The sequence below is a fragment of the Cyrtonyx montezumae genome, unplaced genomic scaffold (genome assembly GCF_038088225.1).
Source record: "Cyrtonyx montezumae isolate F1298 unplaced genomic scaffold, pur_monq_1.0 scaffold_2, whole genome shotgun sequence".
Lineage (NCBI taxonomy): Eukaryota > Metazoa > Chordata > Aves > Galliformes > Odontophoridae > Cyrtonyx > Cyrtonyx montezumae.
In genome coordinates, this window is record NW_027071936.1 from 35,267,924 (window position 1) to 35,289,275 (window position 21,352).

The 21,352-nt window shown below is 35.3% G+C and overlaps 1 protein-coding gene across 13 annotated transcripts in view; it reads left to right on the forward strand.

Moving 5' to 3' along the window:
* Positions 1-21,114, forward strand: part of CAMK2D (calcium/calmodulin dependent protein kinase II delta) — a 156,835-nt gene extending 135,721 nt beyond the window's left edge. For 12 of the 13 annotated variants that reach the window (XM_065736875.1, XM_065736869.1, XM_065736873.1 and 9 more), the window contains 5 exons: positions 12,138-12,213; positions 13,318-13,412; positions 14,686-14,914; positions 18,487-18,536; positions 19,051-21,114. In XM_065736875.1, coding sequence (XP_065592947.1) covers positions 12,138-12,213; positions 13,318-13,412; positions 14,686-14,914; positions 18,487-18,493 — 407 coding nt within the window. In that variant the 3' untranslated portion in view covers positions 18,494-18,536; positions 19,051-21,114. Of the gene's footprint in view, positions 1-12,137; positions 12,214-13,317; positions 13,413-14,685; positions 14,919-18,486; positions 18,537-19,050 lie in introns of those variants that run through there. The other variant, XM_065736872.1, reaches the window with a different exon arrangement.
* The last annotated feature ends 238 nt before the right edge of the window (positions 21,115-21,352 follow it).

A 21,352-nucleotide genomic window follows, 5' to 3' on the forward strand; every position in this document is an offset into this window, starting at 1 on the left:
CCTGTATGTCCCACTTCTGGACAGAAGGCTAAATCTGTGCTGGCATCTGAACAGAGACATTTTATGACTACAGCTTTTACTGTTGTTCTTTGAAACCCTCACTTCCTCCCAGAAGTGCATCATAAACATTTGTGTGCTCAAAAGTTTTATGAGTTCTTGTTGCATGTAATTAAATTATTACTACTTTTTTTTTCTTGGCCTTCTCTTTCTTTTCCTTTACATCTGCTCGACCCTCATACAGCTCTCACAAAGGAGGGTGACGTGGAGAGGTTATATTCCACCCACCACCACTCTTCTTCCATTGCTTCTTCATCTCAGTGGTCACCATCCTTGCCGTGCCCCAGCGGCCTCTCCTGCTGCCAGTGTCTGATGAAGATTCTGATCACACTCTACCTCTTCATCTTTGTTTGTTCATATGTTGTGTTTCTTTCCATCAATTCAGCGGGCAAGTCCACGAAAAATAAAAACTCACAGAGTCATTCGCTTGAGTCTGAGTTCTCCCACTCCACTCCTTCCTCTTCACTGTGTAAGTTGAGAGACATCTTTTCAGATGATCTCTTTTGTCTCTCCTTCTCTTTCTTCCCCCATCAACTGACAGTAGCTCAAAAAATTCAATTTTTTTTGAGCGGTCCAATCCAGGAGCAATTGTTTCTTCAGACTTGTGGAAGTAAATGGTTATTTCATTTCTTGGACAGGTTTTATTATTCAGGAATAAAAAAGAAAAAAAGGAAAGGTACTATAGTAACAGTCTTAATACATATTCATTTCAGAAAATTGTATCTTGCCAAGGTTGTCTCTGCAGTAGTATTCACCTTAGAGATGTTACTCCTCAACTCTGGTATGAATCCTGGATGGAGTCTCAGAATTAATCAGTTACCTGTTACGTTTATGAATGCCATCAAGTTAATTTCTTTAGCATCAACATTGTTGAAGCAAAGTTTAAACTCTGGGACAGTTGTTAACAGCATTAATCCATGGCAGTGGAAAAGTTTCATGGTCTTCTTAAGAAGAGATCTATGATGATTTGTGACCAGTGAGCTGTTAAGGAAGTCTTTAGAGTGAGACTGTGTTTGAACAGTTTAAATAGGAAAGCAAATGGTAAGACATTAGTTGATTACACACTGATAGAACAGAAAAGGCCTGGGAAGATGCATTTCCTGTTTATGAATTTATTCAGAAATTAGCAGGGAAGTAACTTACGAGTTGAAATGGGGAATGATTTCCTAAAAATATACACTGCTTGCTAGATTCTCATCTTGTACATTGTGAGGATAGTAGGAATAGACATATGCACTTGTAAAGGTGAGGTCTAAATGGTTCCTTTAAAAGACAAGATGCATGTAATGGACCTGTGCCTTATCTTACACTTGAATGGAATTTTTCCTAGGTGCTACTAATGCAAGTAAGAGAGGAATCAGTTCCAGAGATGATGGGACTTGTGACTGTCTTGAGTCACAAGTGTCAACAGGCAATGCTAAAATGCTAGCATTATTCTTAGGAAGAAACAGGGTAGTTAGGTATTGGCAACCTGAAACCCTGCTGACACTAAAAGCAGAGTACTGCTGCACAATATAGAAATACAGAGCTCCTCTTAATTCTTTGAATCGCTATTTGGACAAATGTATTAATTTTTTTTTTCTTTCCAAAGGTATTAATTTTTTTTTCTGAAGTTGTAAAAGCATTTCTAAGTAAGAGTTTTACTGTCTCATGGCATAAAAGGAAGTGAACAGGGTTTTAGTGTGACAGACTATGCTGTAGAGATTCTCTAGCACAGAGGGTAGAAGAAGCTGTTCTTGGAAGGTACTGTAAGGTAGGGTGATGAATTACAAATACTGATAGTGCAAGCTGCACAAAACCTTCAAGACAGGCAGAATTAATAGCAGAGATAGATGTGTATATTCAAAGCTATCGGTAACACATGCCATAAGGCTTTGTTCAGAGCCTTCAAAATAACTTCATCCCTATCGGTATCATATTTCAGTTAGGTAAATAGCTAATTCTAATGACCAAAGAAATTGTGAAGTCCCTATAACTTCCTAACAACTAGGTGCTAAAATGTCCAGTTCAGTATGGTTTTAAAGGCATTCATAGATGGTTCTCCATAATATTTGAAAAGTTGTGGCTGTCAGTTCTTGGTGACTGGGAAAAGGGAAATATCACTCCCCATTTTGAAGAAAGACAGAAAGGAAGGCCCAGGGAACTACAGGCCAGTAAAATAATTGTTTTGTGACAGCACAGTGGTAAGAAAGTGGGAGCTGAAATACACTACAGTTTACTCTTTTTGTTTGTTTGTTTGTAAATTATAATTGCACACATATAACTATAAAATAGAAGAATACTGATTTATTAGCTGGTAGATTGATAGATTTTCATCTGCTGTCAGAGGCATCAGGAAGAGATTAGATAAATCTGGTGTGCTGAAGAAGGATTGTCATCGAGGTAAAAGTAAATCCTGTAAAATACAGCATCTCAATTGGTACTTGAAGTACTTAGGAATATAATTTTAAAGATAACATAGTTTTCCTATGAGTATAATAAGCAAATGCCACGTTTCATAGAATACTTGAGAGTTATTATCACACTTTAATTGCATTTAAAACTTATTAAAATATTTAAAAGGAAAGAGACAGAGATTTGATGGTTGTTGTTGATTTTCCATTTAAAAAGAAATAATGATTTTCCATTCAAAAAGACTCAGTAGAGTGATGAGGTAGAAGTACAAATTAAGTAAAAGTGTTCACAGTGGCAAAGCTTATTAATATCTCAGTTATGAAGAATTTAAACATGATTATTTCTTAAGACAGCAGCCAGATTCCATGATTAATTTAATGTGTTGTGAAACTAGTGCAGTATCTTGTAACTACAGTGACCGTAGTACAGCTTTGCTCTGAGACTGTAGATGGTTTGTCCTAAAAAAAAAAAAAAAGGCAGTTGCCAACATATGCACAGCATAAACATTAGAGAGCATATTTAGAAGTAACTTACTTCACATAAATAAAAGGAAATTATTTACTGCATCTGACAAGTTTAACATCACTGGATGATGAAGATTTAAATAGTAGATGCATTCATTTTATTTGCCAGCATAATAAAATGGAAAAATGATTTTGCTGGGATGACTTTTCAGAAATTTGCCTACATACCTAATGAATGAATGTTCATTAGGCAAGCAATATACTTGCAGGATTTTGGAAAAGTAGAGGACAGTCAGTAACCTTAAAAGCCCCTGCAAACCATCAGCTCATGATAAATTGTTGAATCAGAATGAATCATTGAAATCAGCAGGCACTAGGAAGGAGATGTTACTCACAAGATGACATCTCAAGTATCTTATTCCAAATCAATGTTTAAAATACTTAGAGTGACAAGAGGGAGGCTAAAGGATGAACTCTGATCTTATGTGGGCTAATTTTTGATAATTTTCTTCAAAGATAAAGCTCCTAAATTCATGCCTTGTCATTGGAGGATCTGGAAGCGTTTCATGTAGTCCTAAGATTCAGTTTGTCATTTCACACAGAACATTCACTTTTTTCTTTCACTGAAGTAAGTTTCTTTGCTTTGTGTGTGTGTGTGTGTGTGTGTGTGTGTGTGTGTGCGATAAATTACAAGGGAGATTATCAGCAGATAATTTTCAAATACTAGTTCGAAAAGAATGATTTTTTATAACATTTTGTGACATTTGTATTCTTCTATGTGTCTGGGATGACAGTACATGATGTGAAGCTGAGTGATATCTGGTGCATCCACATAGCCAAAGTTCAGTATACAACACAGATAAAAGTGGTAGTCTCTTCCTCTTATTGCAAGTTGTGGTTATTTTCAGAGTATTTAATAGTATTAGTAGCTACATACTTTTCTCTGAATGCTCTTTGTTGGGACTGTTCTGGTAAGAAATTAAGGTAGGTCCTCACTACTGTGCTGTTCAATTTTATCAGGCCAAAGTCACCTTGATAAGGACTATAATGTATTACAATTGTAGGATTATGGGTAGGATTTGTCTCCTTAGTTGTGAACATCTGCAATGTAGCTATCTGTATTTAAGATAGTTGTCGAGACTCCCTTTATAGTCGACACAAATAAGTGAGATGAGTCACACTCGTTTTATATATCTATTTTAGGGTAAGGTGAATTGTGCCCTAAAAGTGCTTTTTTTTTCTCTCCATTGGCTATAAGGTAGGGGAGTTCAGAAAACAATATTACTTCTCTGTACTTATGCTTGTCTAGAATGGAGTGAGATTAATACAGTACGACACGTACAAAGATAAGCAGTTTAGAGTACTGGGTTGAAATGTTTGAAGGGTTTTATCTTTGACTAGCAGTATGTGAGCAGCAAGAAGCAGAATCATTTTTGTAATCTTTGAGTTCACACAATTATCTATAAGCTGGTGGAATCATTCTTTCCTCCCTAGCAGGGAGCTAATGGTGCTCAGTTTTAGAGAAACATTAGTAAGGAGTATAGTGTTCTGGGTGTTACTGGAAAGATGGACTTTGCTGAGGATTTTGCAGGCCCTGTTGCAGTGCTGTCTGCACTGCGCTTATTTGTAAGATGTTTTCTCAAAGACCAAAAATGTATGGCCTTTATTTTTATGCTTAAGTACTTTTTATGGACTGTTCCAAGGGTTATCCAGTGTAAAAGAAAAAAGGCAAGGAACAATAAAATCTGAGTATTCTTGTAAAATCAGCTGGGGTTAATTAATAACCATTCCAATATAGTAATTATGTAGTCAGACGTGGAGTATTAATGACAGTAGAGGAATACTCCATTACATGAATGAAACATAAAGACATCCAAATTCATTTTTTCAATTGGAACATGTTGTGCTAGTTTAGAACAGTTTCATAGGTCATCAGTCAACTAGCAAGAATTCTTCATTTGTTTCCCAAAATGTGTAGTTCATGGTCTCTGTATTTCTGAATACTTCATTTGCCCATATCTACAGCTCATTGTTACTCTGTACTTTCTCTCTGCAATTAAAATCACAGAATGTTTGCTGTTCCTAGATGATTCTTTTAGAGTGAATTTACTGAGGTTGCTTGGAGCTACCAGAAGGGAAGAAAAGCCCCACAGTTCCAAGAATAAGGTTTAGATTTTTTTCTTGTTATTCAGTGGTACTTTATTTTTTTTTTACAAGATTGCATCTTGTAGGATGAAGACATTTGAAGTGTTAAATGCTTTTTGAGTAAATGTTGTTCTTATTCAGTTTATGTTGATAGCATTTAATTATGAAAGATTATCCCAGTCGTGTAGTTGAGTGTGGGTCAAAAAAGTGAAATATGTCTTAGAGATTTGTAACAATTTGTATTTAAAGTTAATATACATAATAGAGCTGTGCTGTGGAAATAATTTTAGTCAATGCTAGAGATCTTTTTATAACTGTTTTTCTTAATATTTTGCTTCAACTGCCTTTGTATTAGTCATATACCTTACTCACTTGCCATAACAGGGGTCATATTTTTTTAAATGCCAGTGCCTTATGACTTGAGCACGTTACCCCTCCAGGAATAAAGCTCACATTTAGAGAGCAGGTCCAGAGTCTTATCTCCAGTAGATTTATTTTGCCTGTATTCTGAGCAAAGAATCTAAAAGCTACCAATTTTTCCTCAGAAGCTTTTCATTTTATAATAATGTTCTACGCTATACAGTCTTTTTCATGGTTAGTTTTTGGGAAAATGGCTCAGCACCCCTTGAGATTTTTCTTCACATCTCATTTGTCTTCATTTACAGATATATAATTTTATGTCATAGAAAACCATTGCCATATTCTTAGACAGTATAGTGAGGTCAGTCTATGATTTTTCACTCAATTGTTAACACGTGCCTTAGAAAAAGAAGCTGAAATAGTTATCAGAATTCCACTATGATTTTCGAGTATTCTTATATCTTGGTATTTTTGTCATTTGTAAGACAAACTCTCATATGCTGTAAGACTGAATATGTCCCTATCACTCTGAACACATGATGATATTTTGAAAAGAGATAATAATTAAGCACTTCTATTATAAGAAAGTACCAGTTTATGGTTGTTGGAACTGAAGTAAAGGATGGTTTCTGTGGCCTAGAAAATGCAAAACTGCACTGGTGATTTCATTATTCTTACAGAATACTTCCTCTCCTTGCAGTCTTTGATGCAATTCACTGATAGTGTGAATAAGCTTTTACTTTGCATCTTGTAAATGAGTTTGATGTAAAGCATGTCACTTTGTAGAAGCAGCTCTTCTACCCTTTATTAAGAATACTCCCATATAGTTTGTTGTAGATTTTATTTTGTCTCTTAAAAAAAAAAAAAGGTGCAGTGAGTGTCATAATTACATTGATGAGGTGTTTATTGCTATCTATTTTCTTTAGCATCAGTCGGTTACTCATCTGTAATTGCTGCACATTAAGTATTATAGTCTTGTATTTCAGGTAGCATTTACTTTGTAGATAGGCAGCTGAAATCAGTGATTCTTTAATTAAAAATCTGAATATGCAAAAAAGCTGTGGAACTCGGTGTGACCATAATACATACAGCTTATAATGCCAAAGAAGTTTTGTCTAATTGTATCACTATGCTATGAAAGCGTACTGATATCTGACCTGCATTAACCTAAGATTAAATACTTTATTTAGGAAATTACTACTGCACATTGAATAAAAAGTATAGTAGCATCAAATTGCTACTATACATCAAGCAGCATAATTCTCACAGAATTCAGTACAAGCAAAGTTTATTAGATTTTAAAAAAAATGCAAGTGGAGAACAGGAATTTTCTTGGGCTGCATATAAAATGTATAATATAGTTATACTTATGTATATAACCAATTTTTTAAAATGTATTTTTAATTAAAAAAAAAAAACAGCAGCAAAAACAATACTAGTGAGATATTTGACCATTTTTATGAAACTAATGCATCAGTGTCTAGTTCAGTGAAAGTGGTTGCAGTTCTTAGTTTTCAAGGTGTTCGTTTGTCTGAGATTTTTGATGAAATATTACTCTTCTTGTGCTTCATCCTTGAAAATTTTACAAATGTATGGACTGCCAAAAAATTATGACATGAATGAGCTGTGATTGTGAAGTGAGGGATATTTTTCTCTGTTAAGAAGGGTATTAAGAAATTCTAGTAAAGAGACATGACTAAACTGTTTCTCAGGTTGATTGTTTCACTGTAACTGTGTATAATCTATTTGAAAATTTGCAGGTGATGTATTTACATTGAGTTGCAAATATACCCAAAAAATGATGATTTTTTTTGTGAATGTTGAAACCTATTCTCAAATTCCTATATCAAAGTGGAAAGCAAGAGTACATTCTTTTCTCTGTTTGCAAGACTGTGTTTAGTCAAAGCATCAAAATGCATGAAATTATTTGCTGTAAGTTGAGCTTGCTATAATTTAAGTTTTATTTCAAATGCTTTATGATTTGGAACATAGCACAGTTAAGTTCATTTTCAACCTGAAGATGCATGTTTGAATCATTCAAGTAAGCAGTCGAATCCACCAAAAATTCTACATGTGAGCCACTTTTAATCTTCACATTCTTGCACAAATTTTCCTTTTGATACCGTAAGGGACTTGATTTCATTTTACAAATCATGAAGTATTTTTTATCATTTCACCCCAAAAGTGACCTTCCTTCAGGAAAGTAAATAATGTCCCCTTAATCAGCATCTATCCTTATAAGGAACTTCTGGAATTGGTGATGATCCAAGTCTTTGGACTTTATGAGATTCATGGCTTTTATGACAATTTGCAAAGCATTGTCCATTTTTAATGCTTTCACAAGTAATTTTGTTTTTTTAATGTATGATGCAGTGATATTTCATCAGTTGTGAGTTGCTGGCAGAAATCACATAATCTTCTATTAATTTTATTAAGTCCCTCTTCTTTTTTACCAACCATTACCAGGGTGCCATCAGTAGCTACACCATGTATATTGACAGAGGTTAAAGAAAATGGCTTTAATTCATTTTTTTTACTGGTTCAAACAAATCAAGAGATTTAGTTGTGACTTTCAGTGGCATCAGCAATACCGTCTCTTCAGTGACCTTATATATGTTATCGACACCTCTTCTGAAAATAGCAAGTTGAGCCATATCTGTAGTGTCAGTACTTCCACCTGTTGCCAAAGCAAAAAAATCGAAATTAGCAGCTTTACTCTTGAAATTTCTTTCAGTGGATTTCCTTCAGATTGCCTGACTATATTCTTGTGAGACAAATTGATTGTAGAAAAACTCTTTTTTCATGAGGACGCATTGTTTCTCGTGTTTTCCAGACATTGCTTAATAAACTCCCCATCAGTAAATGGTTTTGATTTTTCTCAATCAGATGTTACCATGCAACTACATTTTACAAAAGAGTCCATTAGTTTTGTTTGTTTGTTTTTTTTAAAGATTGTGTTGAGGTCACAGACTTTTCTTCAGTTCTGCTGTTTTGTCTTTATGAAGCGTTCTTTGAGATTCATCAAATTTGGCAGTATGTTTCTGCACATCTTTTCAAATTGCACTGGTGCTCCAAAAATAATGCCTCCTATTCATTTCCACAGAAACTACAACAAATAGAATCATAGAATTAAGGTTGGAAAAGAACTCTTAAGGTCATTCAGTCCTAACATCCAACCTGAATCTCCCTTGACACAACTTGAGGCAATTCCATGTAGTCCTATCACTAGTTACATGGAGATGATGTCATGGGCCAACATCAAAAATAGGAGGCGTTAATTTTGGAGTGGTCATTTTTATTTTCTTTGGCTGCATATATAGATACATAATGGCCTGTGTATCACTGAAAGGAAAGAATAGTGTAGTTGCTTTTGCATACAGAATTTTGTGTGGTGGTAGGAAATTTATAGAAAGCTTCATAGATGAGTTGGAATGCAGGTGGCTTGGCAGCATCATTCAGTTCCTGACAGTCCCCATTGTGTAATGCGATGTTTTCCACAAGTACTGGAAGAACTGATGCTAGTGCTGGAGTCAGATAAGGGCTGATTTAAGCCAGTGATACTGCCTTTACTCTCATTTACTTTGCCAGTGTGTAGATCTTTTTATACATCAGCAGACTCAGCTCTACTAAATGTTAGTGCTGCTCAGATAACCATATTCTGTAGGTTGCTCCTCCCAGAAAGCCTCATAAAAAACATATGTTCCACTGAAATTTGATTTTTGGAGAAAAAAAAATCAGTAATAAAGCAGTTTGGCAATGTTTTCATTTTTGTTGTTAACATTTTTTCAGTTTATTTTCAAATGAAATTTTTAATATAGTACAAAATCCAAAGGTATGATTTAAAATAAAACATTTTGTACAATTTTCTAATCTCCGATCTTTTTGTTTCATCATATGCATCTGAGATATACCATGCAAAACTTGTGATTTCCTCCCTGCATGATGTCTGCACATTCTGCCTGTCAGCCCTTTTTGCCAGTTTTTCTGAACACTGTTCCATTATTTCTTACTCAATTATCCTACCACTTGGCTTGTGCCGTGCAGTGTCCGCAATTTCTTCTCATGTTGTTTAACCATATGACAATGGAGCCATTGCTGATCTACAGTCAAAAGATCTCTTCATTAAGATTCTTCATTGCTTCCACAGTATTCATGAAAAATAAGGCAATTTATATGCTAAATATTTTTACCCAGCATACTGTCTGGTAATCAAAACCTACTTATTCTCCTTTGCCTCTTTGCTTTCTGGTTTCTTTTTGGTGCTTTCTATGGGAAGACATTAGATGTGCATTTAAATTTAAAATGATGGAGCATAAAAGAAACAGAAGAATTCTTCAGACACCTCTATTCCAGTTCTTGCAGTACAGCACTGGAAATTTATGTTCTACCTATGTTTCCCAACATTTCCTTTTTGAAGAATATTTACTCTCAGTAATAGTCTTAACGTTCTGAGGATATTGATGTGTGTGAATTGTCTAGTCCATGTGTAGGAAAGTGCAAGAAAATTAATGCTGTTGTTTCCAAAGCTACTAAAGCCTAGTTGCCTGCATTTTTATTTTAATCAAGCTTGATCTTCCAAATAAATATTCTGAGGTACAATAAGGAGTGGAACCTATGGTAAATCATTGAAATTTTACCAGTAAAAGTCTCTGTCCCTTACCCTTTAAACTTGTAAAAATCTGTGTTTGAGAGCATTGCCACTCTGGTTGAATTTTATCAATATATGGTCGAAGTTTTCAAATTACGAATGCACAGAAAAACATAAACCTCAGTTCCTCAAAAAAAAAAAAAAAAAAAAAAGTGGAATTGCTGAGGTTTGCCATCTTCTGATGGTATCTGTAATTTGCCATTGTAGTAACTTGTGTTATTGATAATTGTACCACTGTGCAGGATTCTTTTTTCTTTTCCTTTGCATTGTTTTAGTGCAAGTCCTATAATGTTAACAAATATTGGTCTATGTTCTATATCTAGAATAAGAGTCCTGAGAGAAAGACTTGTATCACTGAAGTGAGAATCTCCTAAGAGGAGATATGAGGAGAGGTATCTCCATGTTCCTGCTGCCATTTGACAGCTCTGTTGCCCAAAACACCTGGGCTGCTTAAAGCCCAGTCTATGGCTTTTCTACTACTTCAGTAATGAAAAGTCATGTGGAAAAATGAAGTTGTGCATCTAGGAATGTTTGTTGTATTCGAGATATCTTCTTAGTAGTAGTTTACTCTTTTAATGCTTTATGCTTCAAGATTAGCTGAGGTTTCTGGTTGATAGCAAGTTAAGTATTAGTCAACAGTATGCCTGTGCATCAAAAAAGGTGCATCAAGCCCAGCACTGCTGCTGGGTGAGGGAAGGGATTGTCCCTCTGCTCTGTGCTGGTGTGGCCTCACCTCCAGTGCTGTGTGCAGCTTAGATGCTACAATGTAAGGACATAAAACTATTAGAGAATATCACAGGAGGAACATTGAAGATGTTGAAGGGTCTGGAGGGGAAAATGTATGAGGAGAGGCTGAAGTACCTCAGTTTGTTCAGCTCAGAGCAGAGCAGGGTGAGGGTAGGTCTCATGGCAGCTCTAACTCCTCACAAGGAGTGGAGGGGCAGTGCTGAACTGTGCTCTCCGGTGACAGCCACAGGGCCCGAGGAAGCAGCATGGAACTGTGTTGGGAGGGAGGTTGAGTTGGATGTTGGGAAAAGGTTCTTCCCCAGAGGGTGGTGGGCGTGGAGCAGGTTGCACAAAGCAGTGGGCTCTGCTCCAAGCTGCTGGAGCTCAAGGAGCATTTGGACAATGCTTTCAGACATAGGGTTTGGATTTTGAGTGGTGCTGTATAGAGCCAGGAGTTGGATGTGGTTATCCTTGTTGGATCCTTTCCAACTCAAGATATTCTGTGATTCTATTTTATTTCTTGACTGGTAGATCAAAGAAAAACCATTTCATACTTTTCCCTCAGAAATACAGGCATTTGTTTTTGCGTACAATTTCTAGAAAATGCGTGTCCTACTTGTTTTTAGTGTTTTCTTGTTTTGTTACTATTTATTATTTATTAGTGTTAGTTAGTAGTTGTAATGCAATAGTCCCCAGTGATCTGATTGTGGTTTATGTAATATAGATGCTAAGCATTTTACAAGCAAAGAATAATCACAGAAGTCAGAGCTGAGAGATACTGTGTTGTAATTAGAACTGTGTGGGTGGGTGTAAATGATAATGTAATCCATGAGCTTTGCACCATGGAATCTTAATTATGCACTTAGAGCCAGAATTCCTCTTTGGCCAAATGCATACATTTAAGGAAAGCAAACACCAAGCGTTAGAAAAATATTTGAAAACAGCATTATACACTCACCAGCTGAAGGTCCCATCTGCATATGAAACATTAGGACATCACTTGTGAAACAGTCACCAGTTTTCTTTAGTTAAAGGAAAGAGTTGGACATTTGGAGGTTTGGGTTCTGTTCTGCTCTGCTTTTAAAGCAGCAGATTCTTCAGCAAAGGAAAGAAATTTAGATCCATGATAGGAACGTGAGTTGAATTTGATGTGTTTCATTTCTTCATGAACGATGAGGCAAAAGTAGTGTAAAGCAGTAATATAATGTCCATTGGTCATAGCTAGAAAAGAGAAAAGGCAGTTGTGCCACCTGAGGAGTAACAAAATACCTTTGTTGTAGTTGTTGTTCTGACAGCCTTTCAGCTGTCACTGTTTTTATAGTTGTATTTGTATCTCTTTCCAGCTCGTAAGCAGGAGATTATCAAGGTTACTGAGCAGTTGATTGAAGCTATCAACAATGGGGACTTTGAAGCTTATACGTAAGTACTCATTTTGGAGAGAGCAAGGCGAGTGGATGTGTTCCAAACGTTTCAAAATGTAAATTTGCATGTAAGACTGTTTGTTTGTACCTGCATATTACTGAAAACCATTCTCAGATACCCTCAAGAAACATAGTATTTGATTGCTAATTTGTCCTAGCTTTGCACCAGCCTGGATGCCAGTTTCAGAGGAGGTGCTTTGTAAATCTGAAGTATTATCATGCTGAGACAGGACCATCATCCTGACAGAGAATTCACAGTGGCCTATCTTAGTGTATGAGAGTAAAGTCATGGTTTTGATTTAGAATCCAGAAAACAGAGTAGTTACCTCTTTAAACAGAAGGGAAAAAAAGAAAAAGTACAATATTGAGATTGTTAGTAGCTAGAATCCCATCTGCACTTCAAAGCATAAAAGACCTTGATATTCCATGTGGAACTATGTGCAATGAAGGTTCCACCAGCTTCTACTGAGCACTTCATTTCTGTGTAAGCAACTGCTGAGGGGAAGCAGGCTGATTTCTTTCTCTGCTTTTCAAAGTGAGGACATAGTTCCATCTCTTTCTACCTCAAAAGAAAAGAGGTGGAGGAAAACACTTCTCAGCATTTATTTTGTCCTGTTCTTGTCTGGGTAAATTCTGACCTGTTAAAACATAAGCTTCATAGGTCTACTGCGACACTGCTCTTCCTGTTAAAAGATAAGTCAAAACTTTTATTTGGTGTGATCACACTAAAACCTGTGTTGTACAAATGTCAAGTGGAAACTTGTTCTGGACTTCTATGTAAGTTTTATCAGATTAAAAACATTTAAAATCTTAGCTAAACTGTGGTGTAAGACATGAAAAATATTCCTTGAGTTGCACAGAGGCAGTTTTCAGAGCCAGAATTAAAAACTAGTTTTTATACAGTTGTCTTGTAGGGTTGTCTTTATCAGCCTTTCTTTTCGTCAAAGGATGATTTCGTATTCTTGGAATAAACTGTCAAATGTACTGATTTAGGTGAAACCAGTTTAAAATACTTCCCATTTAATTTCTGTTATTTAGAAAGTTTTGTCCAGTTTTGTACCTAACGGTATGCGATTATTACTGAATTTCCTCTTTTCTGCAGAAAAATCTGTGATCCAGGCCTTACATCCTTTGAACCTGAAGCTTTGGGTAATCTAGTAGAAGGGATGGACTTCCATCGGTTTTACTTTGAAAATGGTAAACATTCCTTTTTCATCCCAGTGTGCATTCATCTGTACCTTATGAATGTGGTTCTCCAGTCTAATCAGCATTTTTGTTTGGGAGTTAATTGATATAGATAGGGGAAGGTGGCATTAATTTTATTTCATTTGAAGTTCTGTTTTGTTGTTGTTTTTTCTGGACTGTTTCTGAGAATTTTAAGTATTTGTAAAGAGAAAAAATAAGATGTAAAATAAAAGAAAGAAATGAAAATGTAAATAAGTAATTCTCGTAAAGTTTTGGATTTTTTTCTGCAAAAAATCAAGAGTAAACTATTTTATGCTGCAAGTATGCTTAAAGGGATCATCACTAATGCTTCCTGTGAGTTTATAGTGACTGCTACTGTGTGATGTTTTGGGGAAGACATCTAGCTGCTCAATCTGTGCTGCTGAGGATCTGTTCAACTGTCTTTTGTGTATTGGTTTGTATAGTACAGTCGTGACAGCTCTAAGAAGGAATTATTACCCACAGGGTGGGTAAACTTTATAATAAAATTTTGGAATAATGAAAGTTACGTTATTTTTAGAGTAGACTTGACTCAAAAGGAGAAAAGGTATTATAAATGAAGATACCAGTTTATCCAGTAACTTCTGAGAAATATTTCAGTAGTAAGTGGGATTATTATGTTCCTAAATTCTCTAACACCTCAAAAACAGAATTTTCCATATTTTTCCTTTAACATGTTTCATTTTTTTTTAGTTTTCAGCATTTAATTCTTTGACTTTTTTTTTAAACACCTTTGTTTTAAGTAAAAACATTGGGTACAAATGCAAATAAAATTCCTGGGTTTTTTTGTTTGTTTTTGTCAGCAGGGTTTTATTAGGTCCCTTGCTGTTACCAACGTTAAGAAAATAATTATTGAAGTCCTTCCAATAAATGTGCTTCCAGATCAAAGAGAAGGAAGTAATATATAATAGCATACACTACTGTACATTGTCACTATTTAAGATACCCCAGAACTGGTCAGAGTCAAATAATTGTGTGTGAGCAGGTACAGAAACTTGTTTGGTCCCTACATGAATAAAGTAATATGTACTATGAAACATTTGATTGGTTTTCATACAGGAAAGGTGAAGGTACTTTATGCTGTGACTATGCTCACATCTACAGTGTTATCTGAGTTAGGGGTGATTAACAATAAACAGCTATTATTGCCTTGGTATATTTGTTTTGTAATATGGGGTGAGATAAGCTGTTCTTATTTACATAGAGAAAATTTAATTTGTCCTGTGTGTGTGTTTTTGTTTCCTAGCTTTATCCAAAAGTAATAAGCCAATCCACACCATTATCCTCAATCCTCATGTCCACCTAGTGGGTGATGATGCTGCTTGCATTGCGTATATACGGCTCACACAGTACATGGATGGAAGTGGGATGCCAAAGACAATGCAGTCAGAGGAAACACGGGTCTGGCACCGTCGTGATGGGAAATGGCAGAATGTTCACTTTCACCGTTCAGGGTCACCAACAGTACCTATCAAGTAAGAAACAATTTACACCACGAGGTTAAACTATACATAGTCAGACCAGGTAGTCTTAATAGCTTCTTTTGGCCTTAAGAACTACAAAGCAGTCTTCTTGATAGCATAATTTCTTGTGGTTATTTATGCAGTGTGTACTATGTTCAGTATTGTGCCTGTAGTATTTGTGCAGAAAATGTTTTTTAAATAGTATTTTGTTGTTTTCAGCTGTGACGCCCATCGATACAGCTCAGTCCTTGAGTTGAGAATTGGAGAGAAAAATAATTTAATGTAGATAAGGGTTGATACAAGTCACACAAAATGAGATTGGAAAACTTGAAATAGGTTTCCAGGAAAATCTTGAGAGTTAAAAAAAAAGTGATAGGATATATGGAGCTGTTAGAGCTGACTGGAAAATGTCAACAAAAAATACCCTGAAATTTGAGTAGTATTTTCTGTAATTTCCAGCCACCTCTATCCACTCAGGCATAGCTATGTTCTTTAAAAAAAATCAATTTTGAGCCAGTTTATGTATTTCCCTTGTAACATCATAAAAATACCTATCGTGTTCATACCTTTTTTTCCATATTCCTTTTGCTTAACTGCTGAGTAGACAACTGTCTAATGGTTACTCCATCGGTATGAGTAATCCTCAAGTCTCTTCCATCGTCATTTCTCTGTATCAGTTTTTGGGTTATTTTTTCATCTCCAAATGCCCTCTAATACCCTCAGTCATGCTGTGGCTCAGTGTGAACAAACCTGAATTCCTTGAGCCAGATATTCAGCACACTCACAGTTCTTTTAAAAACATGAAGAGTCATGGCTCCTTCAAGAGGTTCTTCTCAAGTCCTTTGCTTTTCTTCTGATTTTAACCTTTACTAACTTTGCTGTGTCTCTTGAGAGTCTGGGTTGGCCAGTTTCATTAAGAAGACAGACTTAAATTAAACCTTTTCCCAATTAGACAATACTGGCACAGGCTTTAGCTTGCTCCGGTGCAAGCCTTCTGTGTAAGATATAATTAACTTTTGTATGAAGTGTCTTAATGTGGTTAATGGCTGAATTTGCCAGCATGAATGGTAGGAGCTTAGATTTCATCTTTCGAACCTCAGCATGTCCCATAACTTATTTGTAGCATCATTCTCCCATACAAAATAATACTTAATAATTAAGGAACGTAGGATCATAGGGTGTCTTGAGTTGAAAGAAACCAGCAAGGAACAAGTCCAACTCCTGGCTCCATACAGAACTACCTAAATGCGATAGAACAGAGTTTTAAACTTCACTGGGGGAAATAGATACAGAGATATATATATTTAGGAAATATATATATATTTAAAAGTGAGGTGACTTTGTTACCTATTGATAACTGTTGTATTTTGTTGTTTTTTTTTTTTATAAAGAGGAACCAGTGAGAGTAGGAACCAGATTGTCCTATTTATCACATCACAGCTGCACTGCCAGCATTAGAACAGATAGTATTGGAAGAATAAATGTGTTTTATTGAAATGCAGTTATTACAGAAATTTTTGATGTTTTCATAAAGGAGCTTTTTCCAAGGGATCTGACCTTGATATGTATAGAGCCAGAAAACATTAGTGAGGTAGATTCAACTGTTGCAGAGCATCCTGGGCAGTGTCTGTAGCAGACTCCTGTATAGAATTGGAGTAGGGAATTATTTCATCTTTTTTGTTGTTGTTCTGTTTTTGAGATGGTTGGGGACTAGGAGGAAAGCTTTCCAAACCTAAGCATAAAGAATAAGGTAATTTATTACACTTATTCCTAGACACTAAAACCAGAAAGCAACAAAGTAGCCATCCTATTACTACTTTTATGGAAGATTATGGGATTTATCCAACAATTCATGTGAAAATATTTCCAGTAATGCTTTATAGAGATATACTGCACAGATTATAAAGTTTCTTCTGTTTGAGGTATAATGTTGTAATAGGACCCTCAATACTAGTTCACATAACATGTAGAATGTGTGATCACAGAAGATGTCCTGTGACTTGTACTGTTCCTGTGAACACTCACCAATGCTAGTTTATCTGGAATATAATGAGCATGCACATTGCACTGCCTGCCACAGAGTCTGTAGAATGTACATCTCAAGGGAATACAGTTGCACATAATGATGTGAGATGCTCCTGACAGAAGCTGTGACAGTATTTCAGACTTCTGTACTGTCAGTTCCATGTCTGCTCATACTGTCTAAGAAGAATAAGGATTATGGGACTGCTAAGAAGAGTTGGGGAAGAAGAAGCTGAGACTTTTTTTTTTTTTTTTTTTGTAAATCTTTTCATTTCTCTGGCAGATTGTCTAAAACCATTTATTTATCTTCAACTGTCATTTCCAACCAGCAACTATAAGGAAACTTGCTGAATGTGCAGCTTTATACTTCCTATTATTAAATATGCTATTTCTGGACTACCCAATCTTCAAAGTGATTTGTTCTTCCCATACAATACTCTTTTCTTTTCTATTTATAATACCTCCCAACTTTGTGTAAATGGACTAGAGAAGTCAGTCCTGTTGTTTGTGCTCAGGTCATTGACTGAGACTCCTCTAGGCTGATAGCTCCCCTTCCTGCCCAAGTATGTAATTTTTCTTTTAGTTATTTTCATTTGTATTCTTCCTCTAAACTTCATCTCTATGTAACAGATTCTCACATAACATTGTGTCAGAACTCACCTTCTGTTAAACCATCCTGTCTGTCTTTTAGATCACCTCGGACTTAATGTTTACTTTTTCCAGTCAGATCAGCAATTCCATTTTTTTGTAAATTATGGAAGAAATTCAGATTGAATTAATTCCAGATTATCCATGTTTTCTTCTCTTGTATTTGGAATGTATAGAGTCTGCAACAGTTTATTTATTACCAATAAGTATATAAATATATAAATACCACTAATTAATAATGGTATTTATTTAATAATTATAGAAAAATTCTTACTCATACTGTCTGTTGAAGAGTTTCAAATATAATAAACTTGCAAAGGCAGTTAATTACAGATGTGACCTGCTTTTGCAAACGTATTATCCTATGTTATGTCAAATCAGTTACTTTGAGAAGATCTGCTTATTTATTTTCAGGGCTGCAGTGTTGAGTGCATAAATCTGAGGACAGAATTGAGCTCTCTGGTAGCTTAGGAATATGGAGATATTTTCTAGTGTCAGATAATTGGCTTAGAGAAGAATATGAACAAAAAATATGTTTAGTTTACATATGAATTTTACTTGTAGTTTTTTCTGTGAGACAGACCAGACAAATTTTAGTTTCTGTATTGCACGTTGTTTCTCTCTGTTTGACTGATACATCTGGTGGTAGGAAATCTTTCTCTGTATTCAGTTTTCTTAAGAATTTGTGCTGGTGTATTTCTGCAGAACTGTGTCTGCATGTGCGTAAAGAGTAGACATATATGGTTTAGGCAGTTAAAAGCTATTGGACCTGAAAGTGACTCACAAACCTTAATACCTGTGATTCTCAGGTCTGTATTCGCTCACTTTATCACATTGCAGTTTCTTATACTTTCCTAAGTTACTTATCAAACAGCAAGAAACTTGAGTAAAGACTTTATTCTGTGTTTGTACAGTGCCTAGCACAGCGGGATCCCAATCATGACTTCGGCCCCTAAATGCTACGGTAATACAAAAGATACTATGAACTCAGTTAGTTAACTACTTTCTTACATTTTCCCTTTCTTTCATTTTTTCTTTGCATGTTCCTCTGGCATGTCTTGCATGTAAATGGCATCCGACTCTTTCTCGTTACTAGTTCAGTTTTTGTGAGAATCTCCCACTTTGGCAGTGACTGTAATGTATATGCTGAGGAAGTACATTTAACTGGAAGAGTGACTTGTATTTGAATTTTACCCTTTCTCCTTTGAGGAGGTGATTAATTTTTATTTTAGCACCCTCCTCTCTGGCACGTTGTAAAGATTGAAAATGTCTGTAAAGCAGTTTGAAAAATAAAATAATGCTTTACTTTAGCATTTGGGGCTTTTACTTCCTTCGTCTAGTTTTCCTTCCAGGTCTGTGTTAAATGATCTGTAAAAGGTTTTATTTAAAAAGTATTGGCTAGCACTTGAGCATGTATTGTTACCTGGTGGTGATACTACTTCAATAATGGCAATCTCTTTTTTTCTCCTTCCTCCTAGCTAAAATTATCAGCGGTGCCGCTCTTGTATTATCTGTACCCAACGCACCTGGTTATTACCATCTTGGCCATCCCGTTCTCTTCATGAATGTTTCTGAGTGCATGAAGTTGTGAAGGTTCTTCATGTATAACACATTTGTGATGCACCATTTTGCTGTGTATTCCATCTGTACACTGTTAACATTTCAATGAAGGTGATGTTCCCAGCAAATAGAAAATAGCAAGGCATAGAAGACAAAAAAAAAAAAAATACAGTTCATGTACAGCAGTATATACAGGATACATTTGCCATCTTTTCTCCATTTATGCCAAGTTTTGACAGCCAACTTCAAAAACTATCCTATTTATAAAAAAAGATAAGAAGAAATAAAAAATACGTTTTACCCTCTTTTTTTAAGAACTGTTTTTTGACTCCTTTCCCTTGAGTCCCTGGATTTTGCTTTTGTTCTGATAGAAGTGGTTAGGATTTCTGCTGGCAGCTCTGTTACTATAAAACAGATTTTTATTATATCTTGTAGATGGACAAAATCGCTGATAAATGGGGAAATGATAATATCTTGGCTTTGTACCAGCTGTAGTCTTCTTAGTTTATTAGTCTATGTCAACTGGAAAAATCTCATAATTTGCTGGCTTGATTGCTTCAGAATTAGTCAATATTCTGGATAGTCAGCATTCTTTCTTTCTTTGAAGTTTTTACCTTTGCTTTCTTACTATACTAAATGAAAATTTAATTTGGATAATTAAGCAGAATTAAAAACAAGGTACTAAGTGACAATTGAGAGGCAGCTTTCATTTGAAAAGAGATTCTAAAGAGATCTAAAAAATAGATTTTTATCACTTTTAGAGTGCACTGTAAAGTTACTAAGGTGTCTTTAAAGCATTTTACATTTTTGTTGAAACTACAGACAACTTCAGTGGTTAGTATACTCTAGAAGTATTAGGCCTTAAAAGCTTAGTATGAAGAGTTTGTTTTCTTTCAATGTTGCTGCTTCTCTGGAAATGTATTATATCTACACCAGTTTTCTAGTAGGACTGTAATACTTCTCCACAGATTTGTTTTTCTTTCCTCTTCCCCCTTAGTCTGCTCTTGGTTTATGAAAATCATCAGGCAGCATACAGTATCAAGGACAACAATCTCTGCAGCATTACTAGCTTGTTTTGGCTCTTTATCCCTAGCTGCAAATGTCTGTACATTGTGCAGGCAATGCTCTCAGTGTCAGCTCGGAACACAAACTTTGTGACAAGGGACAGTTTTTGCTTCCCTGACACAGCTGTGAGAATACGTCCTTGCAAGGATTAGGTTTATTCCCTTCCATTTTAATAGAAAAATGCAGGGATCAGTTATTTCTTTTTCATTTGTTAATTATTTTATTACCAACAGGGCTAACTGTTTTCTGCAGCGCTGTATAGTGCATGATGTTTCAATGTTCTTTTTAGCAGTGAAAAATTTACAACTCAGCAGCCTGAAGTTTATAAAATGGGAAAGCTTCCTAATTTGTATGATTTCACCTTTCTGTGTTGTTACTAATCAAAAGCAGTTCTTAAACATTTTGATGTTGTTGCTAGTGGATGTATGGTAGATGGATTTAAGCTTCTCTGATAATTATTACATGATTTTAAACAGTATATATTTAAAATAAGCATCTACAATAAATGTTTTGAGCCATATTAACCTGCCAATGGGATCTGTGAAAAAGAGTAATGGCCTCATTTTTTTCTCATTAATTTCTTTTATGTTTTTCTTCTTCTTTTTTTTTTTTTCTGTGAAGCGGCTATAAGTGGCATAACTGTATTTAAAATTGACAAATTAGTTATAGGGTGTTGTTTTTTTTTAATATATACTTCTAACATAGCATGTGGTGTTGATGTATTACTGTAGATCAAATTTGTCTTCCACACCGAGATGTGAGGAAATTGTGATTTGTTCTCTCCACCACAACTGAATTATACACTTCTGTCATTTTGAAACACTGCAGTTTACCATGGGATACAGTGTACATATTTCTTGCCATAATGGTAAATGATTGATATATTTAAGGATTAATAAATTTGTGATTTATGCTGACATTGTGCTTGTGGATTGATTTCACAATTAATTGTGGTTTTGTGCTGGAAAATGTGGAGTGTCTGTTTGAATTAAGAAGTTGGAAACAAGGATGTGGTCTCACAGAAGCCAGATTTGTCATTTTAAAATACAAATGTTTGCTTTTGTGATTTCTCTTTTGATTAGCTATTTTTAACTGTCTTTTCTGAGAACCTGGTTATACCTTGTTTATAGAATGATTTGTTGATAGATTTTAGAT